This window comes from Thermothelomyces thermophilus, chromosome 6 (assembly GCF_000226095.1).
Source record: "Thermothelomyces thermophilus ATCC 42464 chromosome 6, complete sequence".
Classification (NCBI taxonomy): domain Eukaryota; kingdom Fungi; phylum Ascomycota; class Sordariomycetes; order Sordariales; family Chaetomiaceae; genus Thermothelomyces; species Thermothelomyces thermophilus.
The window spans coordinates 2914534-2933253 of NC_016477.1; the positions used below are offsets into that span (position 1 = coordinate 2914534).

At 55.0% G+C, this 18720-nt stretch overlaps 7 protein-coding genes across 7 annotated transcripts; 2 read left to right on the top strand and 5 right to left on the bottom strand.

Moving 5' to 3' along the window:
• Window positions 1-3363: 3363 nt before the first annotated feature.
• On the bottom strand, window positions 3364-5511 carry MYCTH_89976 (uncharacterized protein; the record flags this gene model as incomplete). Its single annotated transcript, XM_003666201.1, has 5 exons — window positions 3364-3517; window positions 3676-4342; window positions 4385-4754; window positions 5062-5411; window positions 5460-5511. The coding sequence occupies 5 exons, from the start codon at window positions 5509-5511 to the stop codon at window positions 3364-3366; spliced, it is 1593 nt and encodes a 530-aa protein (XP_003666249.1).
• Window positions 5512-6607: 1096 nt separating this feature from the next.
• MYCTH_2310780 (uncharacterized protein) lies at window positions 6608-7387 on the bottom strand. The gene has a single exon (XM_003666202.1). The coding sequence runs from the start codon at window positions 7288-7290 to the stop codon at window positions 6775-6777; it is 516 nt and encodes a 171-aa protein (XP_003666250.1). The 5' UTR covers window positions 7291-7387; the 3' UTR covers window positions 6608-6774.
• A 140-nt stretch (window positions 7388-7527) lies between these two features.
• Window positions 7528-7841, bottom strand: MYCTH_27592 (uncharacterized protein; the record flags this gene model as incomplete). The annotated part of the gene is made up of 3 exons (XM_003666203.1): window positions 7528-7590; window positions 7649-7696; window positions 7746-7841. Coding segments are annotated over 3 exons (207 nt in total), but the record flags the coding sequence as incomplete, so codon positions are not given.
• A 2329-nt stretch (window positions 7842-10170) lies between these two features.
• Window positions 10171-11142, bottom strand: MYCTH_2112989 (uncharacterized protein; the record flags this gene model as incomplete). The annotated part of the gene is made up of 5 exons (XM_003666204.1): window positions 10171-10390; window positions 10745-10881; window positions 10931-10999; window positions 11050-11097; window positions 11140-11142. 5 exons carry the CDS (start codon window positions 11140-11142, stop codon window positions 10171-10173), a joined length of 477 nt encoding a protein of 158 aa, XP_003666252.1.
• A 3131-nt stretch (window positions 11143-14273) lies between these two features.
• MYCTH_37027 (uncharacterized protein) lies at window positions 14274-14432 on the top strand (the record flags this gene model as incomplete). Its single annotated transcript, XM_003666205.1, has 1 exon — window positions 14274-14432. A coding segment is annotated over one exon (159 nt), but the record flags the coding sequence as incomplete, so codon positions are not given.
• A 1011-nt stretch (window positions 14433-15443) lies between these two features.
• On the bottom strand, window positions 15444-16341 carry MYCTH_2316343 (uncharacterized protein; the record flags this gene model as incomplete). Its single annotated transcript, XM_003666206.1, has 3 exons — window positions 15444-15681; window positions 15749-16119; window positions 16264-16341. Coding segments are annotated over 2 exons (417 nt in total), but the record flags the coding sequence as incomplete, so codon positions are not given.
• A 222-nt stretch (window positions 16342-16563) lies between these two features.
• On the top strand, window positions 16564-17138 carry MYCTH_2310782 (uncharacterized protein). Its single transcript, XM_003666207.1, has one exon. It carries the CDS (start codon window positions 16664-16666, stop codon window positions 16817-16819), a length of 156 nt encoding a protein of 51 aa, XP_003666255.1. The 5' UTR covers window positions 16564-16663; the 3' UTR covers window positions 16820-17138.
• The last annotated feature ends 1582 nt before the right edge of the window (window positions 17139-18720 follow it).

The window sequence follows — 18720 nt, forward strand, 5'->3', positions numbered from 1 at the left end:
CTAGCTAAGCACTATCTGTCTATACAGGTATATTATCGGGATCAGGGTTCTCTAGAAGCAGCTTAATCCCTGGACGGTAAAGGTCTCTGACAAGGAGGGTAACAAAGAGTATAGTAACGAGGAAGAGGAGACGAGGAGGGAGAGAGGGAAGGGCCGGGGGGAAGGAGAGGGAGAGGAGAGAGGGAAGGGGGAGAGGGAAGGAGACAGGGGAGTAACAAGGGAGTCGAGCGCAGAGGCGAGACCGAGCGGGCCATCAGGCCAACCGGGACCTAGGACGAGGGAGATCCGGCGTAGCGAGGGCGTGGTAGAGGCAAGCGACCGAGGCGTACGAGATGACCAAGCCTCGGGGTTGCAGGTGGCTCGTGACTTACGCTGTAGTATGTTAACGATAGAGGTCTGGTGGCCTGGGCATAAGCAACCGCGAGGCAAACAACGGGTCTGAGACGACCGCGCGTATCAGGCAACTCGACGAGATGCCGCCTTGCTGTTGGTTGCGCCAGCAATAGGACGGCAAAGGAAAATTGCAATGCCTAAGGCATTAATTGGGCATTAACTTACGTCCTAACACCCTATTCACCCCATCGCTGGGCCCTATTGCCGCACCTGTCTTCCGAGCAGCACCGCGTCTGTCGGCCTGCACAAAACGCCGAAGTTCAAGCTCCCCATCAACGGCTTAGAATTTGAAGACGATGGTGCAAATCCGCAATGCTATCCCTCCGCTGATATCCTTGGATCCTTCGGCCAGTGCGTGATAAACTTGCTGTGCTTGTGCTCGGTAAAGGTCGCGATCGATTCTGCCGGTAGTTCGCGGCCTTTATAACATCTAACCCCTTCCGTACCCGAACAGTTTCGTGATAATAATACCGAGCAACATAAACCGCACCTTTACAAGTCGCTTTTACTGTCCTGTGCTTTAAATATCTCCATTTTCTCTCCCCTTTATTTCCTTACTCTTTAGCCTTTTAGAATCCGCAAAGACAGTTTGTCCTGACAACACAATGCATCCTCACGAGTTGGGCGGCCTGCCTCGAACTAGCCGCTTAACATTGCCGCACGTACCCGATAGCCTCCCTACGCCCCGCACAACTGAGGCAGCGAATCCCTTCAACCACTCAATACCAATACGAACAGCCCGCCCCATCCCGGTTTCTCCGCTCTGGTCCCAAGCTACACCATTCAGAGGCCCGTTGCCCCTCCCTCAGCTCATCCTGGCCCCCCAGGTAGATAGGGCACACCCCCTTCCTAACGGGGACACGACTGACCGAGGACCTAATGAGGCAGAGGGTTGCCAAGTAGCAAAGCTGATCATGGCGATTCAGGGCCCAACTGATTATCCTTGCCTTCGCAACGTCGGTTTGTCTTGTCTGGCCTTCCCACGCCGTCGCGCGATTCGCTCCAGTGGTATCCCCCAAGAATCGTGTTGCATAGGGGAGCATCTCATTCTCGGTGACTTAACCCGCCTCCGCCACAGCTGATCCTGCTCGTTAGGGGTAAGTGCATATAAGTGGAGGCACTAATGTCATTCGGGGAGCACCCGACACAGCATTGGTTCGTACATCTAGCGAGAGCAAGCCGAGCTGCTTTGCACCAATGCTCCCTGTCTATCGCCACTGACCACGCCGATCTCCTGCAGGCGGGTCATCGAACCGAGATCCGGGGGTTAGGGGTTAGGGGGTTTGGCGAGGCGTTACCTCTTGCGAACAAAGCTAGTAGCGCAATGCCGATTCGCGTTGTCGACTGAGCGGGGCTCGAGGAGCACCCCAACTGGAGGCTCCTGCATAGGCAGGCACAGTGCCGAGTACTTCGAGCTACTAGGAAAGAGATTTGGGCGGCGATGCAGGCGTATGCCGTGTTGGGTGTGCAATATCCTGGTGTCCAAAAGTATCTACTCGTACCCGCGACCCCTGATTTGCTTGCCCGCGGGCCAGATCCTGCCTGTCACTTGCCGTCGCGCAGACGATGGATACCCTCGTCTCGGCTTGCCGCAAGACGAAGTTAGCGGGTAAGTAGAGCGTTCGAAGTGGTGTATCAGGCCGCGGTAAAGGACCCTTACGGACTGCTTGCTCAGGGGCGCCGGCCGCCAACAATGCGAGCGACTGGTGAAGGGTGTGTGCTTGCGTTGTTTCCGGTGTGTCAGGGGCTGCAAAGCCCGTCATCCGTAGCGAGAATCGACGGAAGCGAGCCGTCAGCCACTGGTCAATAGGGTCACCTGTATTTGTGGTGCGGCAGGGACGGCCGCGAACAGATACGTCTCCGGGCTGCTGGCCCCATCAGCCACAGTTACTCTGTAGGTTTTGCCCTGTATGTGTCAATGTTTGTCTCATGCAGACCTAGGCAGGAGACATCTACGAGGCTTCTCCAGGCATTAATCTTGACAACCAGGGGCTCGGTTGGACACAGCACACCAACTGTGGGCCCCACAAAGCGACCCGGCCTCCCCGGGGGTTACTGCATCCGGTCGGGCGAAGCAGGCAGGCCAAGGTTGTGTTGTTGCTTTTCGCTGTAAAAACGAGCAAGGCTTCTTGCGTCAAGGCGTGAGCTGCGAAGAACGGTGCGCGGACAAGCGACCGTCTGCAGGTCACGCACCAACATGGGAAGCTGTACATACCGAACCGGTAGGAACTGGTCAGCCGCCAATAGATCTAAGCGCAGAAGGGCCTGCCCTCTTGGCCTGCAGAGGGGAAGGCTTGGTCGATGTCTCCTTACCGCGAGGCTCTCACAGCGTGGACAAGATCAGCCATCCGGATTCCACGCCCCCTTGCACCTGCAGACCGTCAACAGGGGTTCCTCGTCAATTATTGCCGACCGCTGCAAGACACTGCCTCGGTGCAGAGGAGTTAATAGACGGCGCCATTGAAGAGATGACTGCCGCATTAGGAAACTGGAAGGATCAAACAATTACATCGGAGCCCTATTGGACACCTGGAGCTCGAGGCTTCACGTACTAGTTCGAGGGTGCAGCCTCCGACACGACTTGACCGGCCTCACTTCGCTACGCTGCATACAGGGCCCTCCTCTCCAGACCGCATCCTTCGTGCCTTTTCCAAACCCGACATCGGCTGGTGGCAGCCGCCGGCTCTCTTTGCTTGCCATCCTTCGGCCCGATAACCACCAAATGCCTTATCCACGGAGGAGGCATGGAGCACCCCTCCAACCATCAGCCTGCAGCACTCGAGGCGGCAAATATGGCAGGGTTGGGAGAGAGTGTCTGCCCAGCAGGGGGTCCCTCGTCCTTATTTTGTTCTGTTCGTGGAAACTGCCTGCACGCGAAGGAAATGTAAGACTTCCAATTTCCGCCCTACATTCTGCGATGCACCACCATAGGCGCAACCGACGACACGGGACGGTATATGCATGTCGAAATCAGAAGAAGATCAAGGGGTTGCCGATGTTTGGGAAAGCCTTGTGGCTCTGGTTTTTAACTTCCCTTTTTAGACTTAAGCTAACTCCTGGTTGGTGTAACCAGTATGCGAGTGTTCTCGACCAAGAAACACGATGTTCCGTACAGACGGAGAACCTAACACGCAAAATTGGCAAGGAGTGAATTGTCCATATTCTTCTCTGGATGGCCCGCCTCAAACCGGCCGCCCGTCGCCGTAGTTACCAGGTGGCCTCCCCACGTCCTGCCCTTATCCCCGACACCATATAACCGCCAAGAAATTCTCGGATGCGTACCCTGACTGCTCCAGCCCAACAGTCTCATCTTGGCCAGGGCCGGCAATGTGCCATTTCAACGGCGGATTATGTCGGACTTCCTCGTACTCGACCGAGGCAACCAGTCCAGACCTCCAGCGTAGGGCTTGACGCCAGCTTGTAGTGATCCGTGGTTCGGTTGGCCTCGAGCAGCTCCCGAGAACATCGCTTGGAACTTTGATGAGAACGAAGCCCCGAGGTTCGTGTTCACGGCTGAGCCTGGTGTATAACGACGCGAACGAGCGGAACTCCTGGGCTGTGGGGGTTTCAATGTGCTCATCTTGAGCGTGGACCGCAGTCTGGCCTGGCGTTGGGAACGGCTCATCTTGTACCGGGGGAGTCTCGTCCTGGTCCTGCGTTGTGGCACTCTGGTCTGGTTCGTCTTGTGTCTGGGGAGCCTGGGGTGCCCGCTCTTGGCTGGGCATCGGCACGGACAGGAGCGGCGTCCGAGGACCTGGCGAAGGGGGGCGACGGGATGGTAGGTCGATAGGAGTCGTGCCTTGGTCTGCGTCGGCTGCGCTGGCGGTCTCGGGCTCCTCCATCCTAGAGCTCGCCGTCTGTGCCTCCACGTCGGCAATGTCGCAGTCAACTAGAAGAGGGGGGGTTGATAGGTCACTAGACGCCATATCTCGGCTTGCGTCGAACTCATCTATTATATCAGGGCTTGCTACTTATATCTCGTCGGCGGTACTAGGATCCGATGTTAGGAGAGACGCTAGTGTTCTATTCTCGTCGGCCAGGTTAGGCGCCACTTGGTAAGAGCCAGGTATACGCTCTTCGAGTAAGACTATTTTCGTGCCGAGTATCTCAAGACGGGTCTCAAACAGAGTATGGGCCTTCGTAATGCGGAGCAGGGCGGCCGCGATGTCGGCGGTGGCGGGCTCGACGTCGGCGGTGGCGGCCTCGACGTCGGCGGTGGCGGCCTCGACGTCGGCGGTGGCGGCCTCGACGTCGGCGGTGGCGGTCTCGACATCGGCGGTGGCGGTCTCGACGTCGGCGGTGGCGGCCTCGACGTCGGCGGTCGCGTCGGAACCTTGGTATTGCCGCCGCGCCGTCGCGTGCTGCTTAGGGCGGGGGTATGCTTAGGCAACCCGTGGGACGACCAAGTTCAATGCGAAAGCGGTCATAGTCTTCATCTTCTCGAATTCGTCCTTCAGGATCGCATATCCGGCACGGATCTCACGAACAAGGTGCTCGTATCAACGCCTAACGCCCGGGCCGACCACCTATAATCTGGGTTGGTTCTACCCAAGACTTGTTAGGCAGGGGCTGACAACGGCGCTATCTCCCTCGCGCCAACCGTCCAACCCCGCGCTCCTCCCTAATCGCTAGTCCTGTCGAATGTTTAACATTAACCGAAGGACGAACCCCTATTCTATCTGCATCTACCAGCTTTAGAAGGGCGGGGAGGGTGATACCGGGGGGAGGGGACGACGCGCCTTTTTGGGCGGAAATATATACGTCGAAGAGGGCTGGGTTGATGCCATGGGCTTTAGAGAAGCGGTTTTCCCCGCCATCGAGAGGCCCTAACTTGGTTTGATCGCGGTCATCGGGAGCTTCCGGGGGAGAGCTGCAGGCCGAGTCGGCACCGGAGTGAGGGCCCGGACGGTCATCGTCGGACTCGTAGAATCGCAATGTGCATAACTGACGTGGCACTCTCCTAATGCCACTCTTATTCTCTGACTCGGACGCTGACTCTAAGTCGTAACAATCGGAGCCTTAATACAAGTTAGTAGATCAATTTGCCATTGAAGCTTAGTTACTACCTTTAGGAAAGCACCCTTGGTGCTCTAGGAAGCTCATATTGTTGTCGTACATATCTTGGTGGCCTTGCAACATCGCCACCAGATCGAGGAGAGTCGCGAAGCGAGCCCGCGTTCGCGTGTTACGTCTGGAATTATAAGGTGGTGTCGCTAAGTTCGCGCTGGGAAGGAATTGCAGGGTCGAGGCGGCACGGTTGGTTATAAGAGAGTCGTCCAAATAGGATGTAGGGGAATCTACGCGAACCAGGACATAGGATGCACTTTAGCAAAGGGTCGATGCGCAGACAGACGCCTTGCGAGGTACACGCCCGAGAGTGCACCAGGGCCTGGTCGTCCATCTCAGTCACCCCACGGCGTATGTTTAGTAGGAGAGCCCCTGCAATAGTAGATCTTGACCAGAACAGCAAAGGCGTCTCATGGACAACTCTTGGCATGCACGAGTGGGGACGGTTCGCGGCGTAGGGCGATCGTCGAGGGGAAGGGAATCTACGGAAGCCCGAGTGGTTTATGCACAAGCCCCGATGATTGGTTACTCTACGCCACCCACTCCGATCCACAATCCCCGCAACCCCACCCCCACAAGTGCAACCGCACCCGCCAGGCCGACGCTGCCTTACCGGCCCGGGGAACTTCAAGCACGACCTATAAGCCCTAGGCAGCTCCTATCTCGCCCGGACCGCAATCACAAAACCTATACAAATTGCAACCTGACCTTCCTCACTATAGAGCTGTCAAGTGCATTGCTCAAGCGAAACAAGGAGAAAAGTGTAGTATATACATAGATAAGACCGTCCGAGGTCGTCTTCGGATCACAGCCGCCCCTTGTGGGCCAGCGGGGAGTAGAAGGTCCCCGGGGAGCGAGAAGCCAGCGGCGAGTAAAGGTATTAGAGCAGGGAAGAGATTAATTCATTTTCTTGCCGAGCTCGCAGCAATTAGAGTAAGGTACTCGAAACAAGGTGTAACACTTAAACTAGAGTCGAAATAGTAGAGCATACGCACCGTCCATCTAGCCCGCAAGCGCAAAAGTAAAACAAACAAGCATAACTGAAACAGGTATTCCTCCCACTAGTATGACTAGTACCTCCCCTCCCACCATGTTGACCATAACAAACGTTAGTTTAAAAAGCCGCCCTCCCCAGATATAAACTCGCAACACATTTTAGCCTCCACGCTTGACTAAAAGAAAAAGAACAAGTGACTGTTTGGAAGTCGAATAGGAAATAGAGAAGCATTAAAAAAATATTGAAGCAGGAAGCGCAAAATCACGTTCAGACAGCCTTCCCAAGACCCTTTTTAAAGACTATACATTACTCACTGCTCAGTGCATCCTGTCACCAAAGGGCAGGTCCATTACCAGCGTAGAGCCATCGACGCTGCTAGCATATCTGAGCTGTTCCGAGTCCAGAATGCTATAGGGGGCATAAAGGACACCGTGCGTGCTGATGGCAACCGGCCCACCAAACACCGTGTGGGGTGGCGGCCCCGCTATGCTGTAGGTGGCTAGGTTGTTGAGGCCGTAGATAGCCTGGTGGTCGTGTTCCATAGCCATCGGCAGGTGTTGCGGCGGGGTGTGCATGTTTGGAAGGCCGTGGGGCAGGGGCGACATGGGATAGGGGGCCGCTGAGTGGATGGTGCTGGTGTTGCTAGCTGTCGTGATGCTGATTGGGCTCGATGCCGGCAATGAGTGCTGTTGCGGCGGGTGCAGGAGTGTAACTCGCTTGACTTTGCAGCCCTTGCCGCGTCCCTTGATCCCCTTGTTTGCTAGGTTGTGTACCTCGATGACGTACCGCGCCATCTCCTTCTCTTCTTCGGACACCATATCCTGGTTCACCATGTTGGCTAGCTTGGCCTTGAAAGCTTCGATCTCCTTGGTATGGTAGGTATTTTGATGGTTCTATACATCGAGGTCAGTTATAGTTACTAGGTGCGGGCGCCATTAGGAGAAATATACCTTGAGATTCCCTTTTGCGGTGAAGTCCTTCTGGCAGTTTCCAAAGCGGCAGATCTACTTCGCTCTCAAATCCCGTTTGATGTGTGTACGAATGTGCGCTTTGACGTTCGACTGCTAGTAGAACCTCTTAGGGCACTGCGGGCATTTGTAAGGTATTTCTCCAGTGTGGCGGTTGATGTGTGACTATGGTAACATGTAAGACGTTGCTTGCTCTATGATATATTGGGAAGAAAGATCCTACCCTGAGGTTGGCACTTTGCGTAAAGCGACGGGGGCAGTAAGGACAGGCCTGATTGTCAGTACGATGGATCGGTCGTAAAGGGGAAGACGGTCCTTACATAAGGGCTCTCGCCAGTGTGGGATCGCTGGTGGGTTGCGAGGTTGTTCTTCTGGGCAAACGGCTTGGAGCACACATCGCAGTAAAACACCTTCTGTTTTACCTTGGCACGGCCCCTCTGAGTTTTTTTGCCCTCGCACCCTGGTTCTGCCTTGTCTGGCGCGCCGAGAATGTCACGCTTCTCCTCGATGATCCTGACGAGCGTGTCGATAGCCGTATTGAACTGATGGATAGGAGCTCCTTGAGCCCGCTCGTTAGGGGTAACGGTCTCAGGAGTTGGCGAGTCTGAAGACGCCGATCTTACCTCGCTCTTGACGAAGGGCAAGGTATCAGCAGCCCCGGGGAGCCCTCCATCGGCACGAGGCTCCGCCGGTAGAACGCGCGGTTGCATACGCTCGAGGCACTTCTGGGACTTGAAAGGCGCATCCAGCATTAGCGGCTAGCCGTAGGGGTCGTATCCGCTGTACGAGACAGATATATAGCACTGAGGCGAGGCTGGGAAGGGCGCGGACGACACTAGGGCCGGAGTAGAGGGACCTGGAAGGAAGTGCTAAGCCGACTCTGGGCGTTAGGTATAGGCGGCGGCGGCGGTCTGGCAATTATAAGGCATCATGGCGGCGTGCTGAGGGTGAGGCCAGCGGGCCCAGCTCTCGAAGGTGGGAGGCAGATTCCCAGGGGCCATCTCGTACCCGGGATGAGGAGTTAGTATGAAACACAAGAAGTTCGCCCTAAGTATAAATGTAACAACTCTTAGAAGAAAGGAGCCTTGATCAAGACGACAGGACCGAGGGGCGTTGGGCTAGGGGAGAGGGCTATATCAGCCAACAGGGCGGCAGAGGTTTATGGTCCTTGGACGAAGTCAGTACTTCGGCTCGCTATATATTGCCAATCCTGAATTCCCTTGCCGGTCAAGAGCCATCCCCCTGGAAGCTAGGACACAGGCTAACGATCCCTTACCCGGAAACAAGGGAAACCGCTTAGGGCTAGCGCCGTCACCCTTGCCCCGTTGCTTTCGTTCTGGCGGGTCACATACTTCCATTGCAAAATCGTCGGTATATTTTGCTAAATAATGATTGCATTTTACAAGGACCGTGACTCCCTCCTGAGCAACTCCGACCAATCAGCTTCGTAAAGAAGCAACGGGTGGATTCGTAGATGGCAGGAGAGTTCTTGGCGCCGTAGGGGACGCGCAAACACGCCACCCAAGTCAGATCAGGTCGCAGCTAGAAATGAGCGTCATGGGGCGCATACCTGCTTGAGGGTCGTTTGCCATCCGGGGATGCCGGTCCACTCTCCGCAAAGCGCTCATGAGGGGCATGAGCGCGGTTCTCAGGCACAGTTTCATTTTCCGCCTGTCCATTCTCATCATCCCGACTTCAGCCATGGCCAAGAATGGAAATCTCCGGGTGAGCGTCCCGGGCCCTATAATAGTGGATCTTGACCAGAACAGCATGGACAAGTCTTGGCATGTATGAGTGGGGACGGTTCGCGGCGTAGGGCGATCGTCGAGGTGGTTTATGTACGAGCTCCGATGATTGGTTACTCTACACCATCCACTCCAATCCATAATCCCCGCAACCCACCCCCACCATGTGCAATCCCACCCCCACAAGTGCAACCGCACCCGCCAGGCCGACGCTGCCTCACTGGCCCGGGGAACTTCAAGCACGACCTGTATACCCTAGGCGGCTCCTATCTCGCCCGGACCGCAATCACTAAACCCATACAAGTTGCAACCTGACCTTCCTCACTATAGAGAGCTTAGTACAGTACTATAGAAAGAGCCGTCAAGTGCCTTGCTCAAGCGAAACAAGGAGAAAAGCGTAGTATATGTATAGATATAACCCTCCAAGGTCGTCTTCGGATTACAGCCGCCTCTTGTAGCTTGTAACAGGACCTGTTAACTGAGGTTACACTTGCGGGATGAGTGTCAATCCGCCAGTGTTCAGCATCACTCCTCTGCAAATAGAAGCCCCACGCGCCCGAGCCACTAGACTCCAGGGTATAAATCGGCGTCTATAGACGCTCTGGAGTCGGACAACGAAGGGTTTATGATTAGAAGTATAGAACCACCCAACTAAGGTAATCATAGAAGAAAATGACAAGGAGCGAGTTACAGATGGACTAGCCCCAGGACAAGGCTTCCCAGACATCGAAAAGGAGAGAAAGTAGGAAACGCAGCGCTGCTAGACCTCTCTCCCAGGCTTCATTCCGAATGCTGTAAAGACAGGAAAGTACGCATGGACCTAGGGGTCCTGGAATTCTTTGCGGACCCAAGCGCATTGTACCAAGACCTTTTCCTGGCCCCAACCTAGGCCGTGCCTAAGCAAAGCCGTAGAGATAGTTTCAAGCTCTTTCGCAAAGGTCTCTAGAGACTAGAGCCTAAGCTTCCTCAGTTTGCCGTCTTTCGCCCAGCCGTTCGTAGGCTACTTCTGTTTAACAACCTCGACATTCGTAAAGCCCGCTTCAACAAGCATCTCTCGATACCAAGAGGCAAGATTGATAGGGCGGCCCATCTTGTCAGCAGCTTCGGCAAGAAGTCTTGCCCAGGTGAGCAGGTGGGAGTCACCCTTGAGACTCCTATCATCACACTTGGGCGTAAGGAGGATGTCCTTGACCTCGAAATACCCGCCGGGTTCAAGATGTCTAGCGTACGTAACGTTAGTCGAGCAATAGGAATTTATAGGGGTAATATACTAAAACGTCTGCTTGAAGATATTCGTAGGATCTTTAAAGCATCCACTTAGCATACGACCGTGGATGAAGTCAAAGGGTTTGCTCCACGTCCACTCCAATTCGACATCGTCGATCTAGAACTCGCAGAGTCGAGGCACCATTTTAGGCTAGATAGGCGAGATATCTACGCCGATCACATGCGCTTCCGGATGCTCATTAGCAAAGTCGATAGCCTATATGCCAGTGCCGGTGCCGATGTCAAGGACACGTTGAAATCGCTTTTTAGGACAGAGCAGTAGTTTTTTGTCGTATGACAATAGCTACTGCTCGTGAAGCATGTCGAGGCGCTCCTGCTCTTGCTCGTCGTTGGGCAGTGGGTACTTGTCGGGATTGTAGTATTTGCGACCTTCCTCTTCGACGACGGGTATATCGCTGGGCAATGTATATATCGACTGTCCATCCTAGGTCCATCATCAGTCCAGATGCTATAGGAAGGGGAAGGCGTCGTACCAAATCACCGAGTACGGAGTCCGTGTCACTGTCGCCGGACACCTGGTTTGTAACCGTTGACTCGTTGTCCTACATATCTGCTATCAGCAGAGTCGTAGCTGGTAGGAGGAAACACGTACGGTCGCAACATTTGTGCTATCGCCCCATAACGGCTCTGGGGCATCAGTCTGTAAGGAATTCCCAGGGAGTGGCGGAGTGTCCTCTCCTACCATGTTGAGCCAAGAGGAGAGAGCATCACAAAAGGAATCGTGACGGCCAATTTCAGCAAGAATGTCAAAAACGTTGTCAAAATCACCTGGGAAGCAGTAAACACGAGGAGCAGAAAAGGACAATAAGAGTACAGGAGAGTTGTTCGCGCCGTGGGGGAAGGGGAAGCGCGCGAACACACCATCCAAGTCAGATCGCAACCAGAAATAAGCGTCATAGGGCGCATACCTGCTCAAGGGTCGTCCGCCATCTGGGGATGCCGGTCCACTCTCCGATTTATTGGCCACGTCCCCTGCAAAGGGCTCATTAGCGCGGTTTTCATCATCCCTACTTTAGCCATGGCCAAGAATGGAGATTTCCAGGTGAGCGCCCCGGGCCTGGCCCCTCAAGCCTCAGGGGGGTCGTTTCTAACCTCATCCCCCGGGGCACCTGCGAGGGTTCCAACGCCTGGCGTGCCGCCTACGTAGCTTGCTGATAGGCTGATTTTGAGGTTCCCCGCACCAGCTCGGCATCCCTACGAGTGACTGCATGTGGCTGCGGTGTTGGCCGATCGCTAGGCAAGGGGCGCAACATACAGCCAACTGCCAGCAGCGGCTAGCCAATTATTTTTGGGTAACTCCCACCCCTGCTTAGGAGATCGCTTCGACCTGCAGCAGCTTTGACGCCACAACCCAGAGCCAATATAGAGGGGCTTCAATCCTCTGGAGCCGGCCGGCATGCAAGGCGCTAGCGATGGCTAAGTGGCGGGGTCTAACGGCACCGGAGGGCGAAATGGCTGAACCGAAGTGAGAGGCCCCCTTCCAAGCCTCAGACGGCACACAATGAAATGAACAACTTCGTGTCCTCCTCACAGAGGGCAAGGCCTAGGAGAAACGCAAGTGACTAACAACTATTGGCGGCAACTTTGTGATCAAGCGTCATCATTGCCTCGCCCTCCGCCCTAAATCAACTCCCTAAGACGATCCTCAGATCGGGAGATAGTCAAAGCCTAAAGCCTTTATCCAAGGCCACCAAAGTCGAAGCCACAAAGGTTGAGGCGGGTAGTAGCGCTCGAGCAACTCCTTTCCCAACTTGGTTCTCTTCATATCCTCCTCATCAACATAGAGTGTTCCACGGTCTCCAAGCTTCAACTTCACTCTGCGATCTGGTCCCTCGGTGATTATCACTACAGTTATCTCCATCTCAGGCCAGGTTACCCAGCGCCAACGAGACTCGGGGAAGGGTTTGGGTTTGAGCGCCTCCTTTCCCAACTCCGTTTTCTTCAAGTCCTCCTCGTGAATACATATTCTTCTGTCTTTGAATTCCAACATCCACCTTCCCTGCCCATCCAAGTTAGGAGCCTCTAAGGCTTACAGAGTCTAGGCTACCGTTAGCAAATCTTGTATGGCCCCAACGGCCGGGCAACAGAACCTGGGCCATTTCGGTTTCTGAAGGCTTGCTGGCGGTCTCGGGTATCATGGCGGACTCTGGAGGTTACATACGGTTTGGTGTAAGTGCTGTCAAAAGAGCAAGACAACTAAAGGAAGCAGAGGAAGCCTTGGGGGAGCAAGCAATAACACAAGATTCGGAGCCCTCTGGGTTGGTAGGGGTCCCTGCTTAACCCTCCATGGCGGCGTGCCGCCCTGGGTCTCGAGGTCGATTAGGACCGGGGACCCTCCGATTTGAGTTGAGGACCGCAAGAAAAGAAAGAATGGGGGTCGTTGCATGTCATCGTTGGCGCGAAGAGCGACCCTCTATACGTGATGGCAGCCGTCCAAGCACGGCTCTTGGGAGCGAGTCTCTTTGCATGGCGATATACAGTATGTCGGGAACTGATGTCTTGCCGGCTGCAGAAGCAAGGGGGTGATGTCGGCCGAGACAACCACGGACGCTTGGCGCTAGATAAAAACACATCAGATGCCGAGCTGGTGCTGGAACTCCAAAGTGACCCTGCCAACAAGGAACGGCGCACTGAGTGCTGGAACCCTCGCAGGTACCTCAAGGTACGGGTTGTACCCCGGATCACAAAGTGGCCAGCGGCATGGCTTGCGAGAACGAGGGGCTGTTGATTAAGGATCCACTACGGCTTCATGCAGGTAGCTTGCCGGAACAGCTTGGCGCCAAGTGTTTAGTTCCCTTACCCTATAGGCGCAGGTATAATCAGGTCGATCGTGGGCTTGTCTGGATCATTCTTGGCATGCATGTGGGGTAGCTCGCCCAGGCTCTCTCGCCGGTCTCCCATGATCCCCAGCAAGCGGCTAGCTGTCTATTTCCGGTTTGGGATGTACAGTCTTGGATCACGGCCCGCTGTCTTGTAGGTTATGCCTCAGTTGCTGCTCATACAGAGTTTTGTTTTGTGACAGGCATTCACTCCTGGTCCCCAGTTTTCAGAGCACCCTCTCTCCCTTTGCCTCCCTCCTTGGCCTCCAAGATCGGCACAACATTTGCCATTGGCTTCAACCGCCCACCGTGAGTCCCGCCGCCCTCATTTTCAGCAGTTGGCTTCTCCTGTCGTACCTCTCGATTCCGCACTGGCTTCGGCTTACGCAGCAAATGCCCAGCCGCCGTTGCTGCACTAAAGACATGTTAATTCAAGCCGAGCTTCACAAACATGACTGGCTTACGAGGTAGGCTTTAATCCATAGAAAGGGTCCATTGGAGGGAGAGTGTGATTAAAGATAGCAAAAAGAATTGGTTTGTGTTGCAAGTCGCGTACGAACTATGCTAAGATAACGATCTATATATTACCAATGTGGCCTTGTCGACCAGGGTCGACGGCATGGCGGTCTGCAACTGAACACGCAGGACCGCGCGTAGGATTCCGAAAATGGCGACGGGCTGTCTCGGGAAACGGCTGTCTCCGGAAACCCTGACCCCAAACCTGAACGCCGGCAAGACGGAATACACAACTGACCAGTGTTCGTGATGGCGCCAGGGGCTGGCCGGGACTCCTGTGCGCTTCGCGGGTACCTTGCAGTGTGCCGCTGCGAGCAGACGGACAGGACTGTGCTATATCTGCCCCCATCTCTCCCTCCTCTTCCATCCTGCAAGATTCTACATCCTCCTACAGCATACACTCTCCAGCCCAAGACTTAACAATGTGCGATTATAAACAGGTAAGCACTCTACCCTAACTGCAATCCGCGTCTAATGCCAGCAGCGAGAATATCCTTGTGGGCACTTCCGCTGGACTGCATTGAACTGGTGCGAAAGTTATAAGGGAGGGCAGAAGCGATGCGAACCTAATGTCATAGACTTTGAAGAACGTCCAGGAGTTTGTGGAGAGTGCAAGGAAAAGAAGTGGGAAGATTGGGAACTTTCGTTTAACTTGATGCTGTCCAAACTCCGGGGTCGGGGGGTTCGGGGATGGTATAGTGAGAAGCTGCATGTCGAGCATATAAGACTACAGTATTAAACCGCAATTGGACAGCTCCAGAGTCCCCTGCTTGCCAGGACTGATCTTCTGCACGAGCTTTGTAGGCGACGATCCCGATCGAGTCGGTGACGTGCGTTGACAGCGTGACACGATCCCTTGTCCGCGCATTGTTCTTCATGTTATACGGAACATCGGTTGGCACTATGTAGACTACAGGCTCGCTTGACCCACACTAACAAAGGTACTTTTGACTAAGAGTGGCTTCACCCTTGCGTTCAAACCTCAAAGAGACATCGAGGCGCGCCCGACTTTCGACTCTAAACACCATACCCTCACGTACGAACGACTCCATAACCTGTCCGCTCTTTACAACGTGATCTCAGTGCAGCCCGATCCCTCTTAAGGGGATCCTGTGTCACCTGACAACTCGGCTGTCTCGTCCCGTCGTACTCAGTTCACCCGCTCCACACAAAATGCCCCGCCAAAATACCCCGCCGTAGTCGTGAGGGAATTTCATCGGGCGCGAATCCAGCCCAAGACTTGCAGCTCAGATAGTCGCAAACACGGCCCAAGACTCGCAGTTTAAAAGTCCCAGCACAGTCGCTGTCTATAGCAAGGATGCCAGACAAGATCGGGACGCAAGATGAGGGTTTGAAAAAGGCTGCTAGATGGGTAATGCCCCTCATATCCGTTTAGTTTGTGTTCTTAACTAACTGAAGATAGGCTGGCGTGACAGAGCATGATCTTGAAATCAGTACTACAAGGGGCTCGGAGCTGGTGGCTATATACTTAGAGGTGGCGTCCGAAGGAATGCTTGTCAACGAGCAGGGCTTGCAGCATCCGCAAGCGGGAAACTGGCTATATAAGCCCGACGAGCTCAAAGGTGAATTGCTAGCTATTGACGGGGTTGTAATCAAGTATATTAAGAGGAAGACTTAATTAAAGGCTAGTGGTGTTTAGGGCTTAGATAACGTGTAGAAACAACGATACAAGCTGCTACTTTGGAAATAGGAGCTTTTTGAGAGCTCGAGCAGAGACAAATCCTTTTCCCAGTGAATCTCCACGTCCTTGGTGACCGGGGTAATACCGCCAACATCTTTACGGTGCATGGAGACGAGGAGACCCCGGTTTGCAAAAAGACTCTCAAGATGACTCGCAATCTCTGAAGAAGGTCTCTGAAATGGCAGCACTAGATCAAAGTTAGCATCAGTAATCGTATATCCTTCAATGACGACATATACTCTTAAGCTGCGTACTTCTCCTCTGCCGTCTTCTTAGTCATGGCGATGCGGAAGAGCCCTCCTATCCAACTCGTTCGATACCAGTCTGACCGATGCTCAAACCTGATATTGCCGTTAATATGTTGAATCTTCTCGACCAGACGTTCGCTCGAGTAGGTGCTCAAAACGGTGTAACGTATCAATTCCGAAAACCCCTCGATCGGGTGCGTAGTGTCAGCATTGTCTAGAGGCTGGACGGAAGTGCCACTGAGCTGACTCGGCCGAGGAGCGGAAACGGGTTGGTCCGGCGGAACGTTCGAGCATTGTCCGGCTGACGGACCCACTGCGCCAGGATGTCGGCCCCGGGACTCGGTGCTGCCTAGCTGGGACGTCAGGGTTTGACCAGGGCTTGGCCGACCGTAATACGGGACAGCAGCATGCGGATCTGAGGAGTTGCCTGTTAGAGCGGGTAGTCGTATAGTAACAGCAGTGCCTGGCGCGTATCACCTGTGTCAGCTCTTGGCGGAAAGAAAATCGTATGACAGGCCTACCATCCAACGCGTCTGTCTCTACTCTCGGCCGCTTTCTTGGTTGCCCCGTGGGTTCGGCCACACCGTCTGAGCCCGTAGGAGTGGCATCGGGCTGGGCCCCCGTGTCCAGGGACAGCGCTGCCGTCGGCGTGGCGTCGGTAGGCGCGGTGGGGCGTATTGTAGGCGGCAGGGCAGATGCGGGGTGGTTGTGGTCCGGCCGAGCATCGGACGCGGTAAGATTCGCCGGCGGTGGCACAGGGGTGTTTGTCGAGGCTATACCTGGCGGACTGCTTGCTGAAGTTGTCGTACTAGCTGTCGGAGATGCGCTTTATTAGCTGAGATAAGGAAGCAGAATCAGGGCGCTTACCAGTCGCGTGCTCGCAGGCACATCGAGGGCGCACCACCGTGGCGCAAAAAGAGCATGTCAGCACCCATCGGGAAGCAGGCTGGGGTCGGGTCGGCAGAGCTGTGCAAGCGGTGTCGGGGGCACCCGTCGCGGGACCGGGTGATGACGGCGGGACGGCGGCCCGCAGGGGAGCAGGCTGGAATCGGGTCGGAGCCGTGCAAGGCACGCTAGGCTCAATGACTGGTTGTACGGGGTTTGGCGGTGGCTGGACGACCTCGGAGGCGACGCTCAAGGTAACTAAGGCAGCGGGCGCCGGTTTCCATTGTCGTAGGGTGTTAATGAGTTCCGGGTTACGAGGCCAAGTCGACCACTCCGCAATCTTCCCAACCCCCTCCAAGAGCGCCTTGAAGGTCGATGCTGCAAGTTTGATAAGGTCATCTACGTGGTAGAGGACTGCTAAGATGCTAAACCGTGTATAATCTAAAGATCGCAAATTGAGCCGCTTTTCTAGCACGATTCCCTTCTCCGTCGGCGGCTCAGGCTTGTAAATGTGCCTCGCGAAAGCCTTGGCGTGCTATACATCCTTCGAGGTAATAGGTTCATGAAGGGGCTTCCGGCGACGGAGCTTCCGAGCGGCAGCATGGTGTTCGAGTTAAGCAAGTTGGTTATCGAACTTTGTAGGCTTCGTGGCAGCCTCGGCAACGACATCCTTATCCCAGAAGCAGTCTAAGAGCGCGTTAGCAGCCTCGACGAACCGATCCATAGAGGCAGCGTCGAAATTGGGCAAGGAGACTAGGGGAGAGAGACGGGGCGAGAGAGACTGGGCGAGAGAGACGGGGCGAGAGAGACGGGCGAGAGAGACTGGGCGAGAGAGGCGGGGCGAGAGAGACGGGGCGAGAGAGACTGGGCGAGAGAGACGGGGCGAGAGAGACGGGCGAGAGAGACTGGGCGAGAGAGACGGGGCGAGAGAGAGAGAGACTAGGGGAGAGAGACGGGGCGAGAGAGATTGGGCGAGAGAGAGTGGGTGAGGAAGAAAAGCGGGGGCAAGTGGATTGCTAATTGGATCAAAAAGCTGACCAGAGGGGTGGATGTAAAACTACGCTAATGCAACCGGCTGAGCCGCTCCTTGTACACTCCTAGCTCAACTTCCACGTCTGATCATGCCACTGAGCGTCTTTAGGGATGGACTCGCAGTCTTAAACGGAGGGGTAGGTGTATCAGTCGCCACGCCCTCAACCTGGGCGGCACCGTCCGGGCTGCGATTGCCGCATCGGCATGAAAAAGGGAGCCCGGTCTGCGGCTGCAGCTGGTGCAAAGTCGGCATGCGCCACTGATCTCCGTGCAAAATCAAGCAGCCGTCTCCCAACACGGTCAACCATGACTTAGGAGCCCTGATCAATATCCTGGCAAGCCTTGTATCTCTGCTCGGCTGGCCCCGGCACCTTGGGTTCCGCAACTAATGCCGCTGCCTGTCACAGAAGCATGAAGGCTCGTGTACAGCAAGGCATCCAGCCCGAGAATGTGCAAGTCAAGGTGTGTATATACATAATTTCATAAATGATCGCCTCACACTAAGCCTGGTCGAGCCGGGAAATCGCTATAGGGGGGACCTTGTTAACACAACCACATCAAAGATCCCTGACAGCGGCACCGCCTAGCTCACCGATCCTTCACCTGCGGACGGCTGTTTGTGCACGCACCGTTCTTCACGTCTCACGCAAAAAGCCTTGCTCGTTTTTACGGCGAAAAGCAACAACACAACCTTGGCCTGCCTACTTCACCCGACCGTATTCAATCGCCCCCTAGGGAGGCCGGGTCGCTTCGTGGCGGTGGACGTGGAAGAGGAAAAGGAGGGAGCGCGATGTTGAGGGGATGGAGCTTGGCGTGATTCGCAATAGGTGATGTCACGCATTGAGACCTGATTGGATACCGTGGTGGTCCTCCTGGTGGGTCTAAACGGAGGAATCAGAATGGTAAGGATCAATTATTGGGAAGCACGTGCACGGCTCACACAATTGCCTAGGTAACCTGCATTGTTTACTACCCCTGAGATCTTACGGACACTCTCACCCAGCAATTACCGGCATTAGAATCACAAGTCCAGATCCACCTCATACTCCGAGTTAATCCCA

What these genes read in the sequence shown, in the direction of transcription:
- MYCTH_2310780 (XM_003666202.1), bottom strand. Translation starts at nt 7,290, where the DNA reads ATGGTGAACCAGGATATGGTGTCCGAAGAAGAGAAGGAGATGGCGCGG.
- MYCTH_2310782 (XM_003666207.1), top strand. Translation starts at nt 16,664, where the DNA reads ATGTCAGCACCCATCGGGAAGCAGGCTGGGGTCGGGTCGGCAGAGCTG.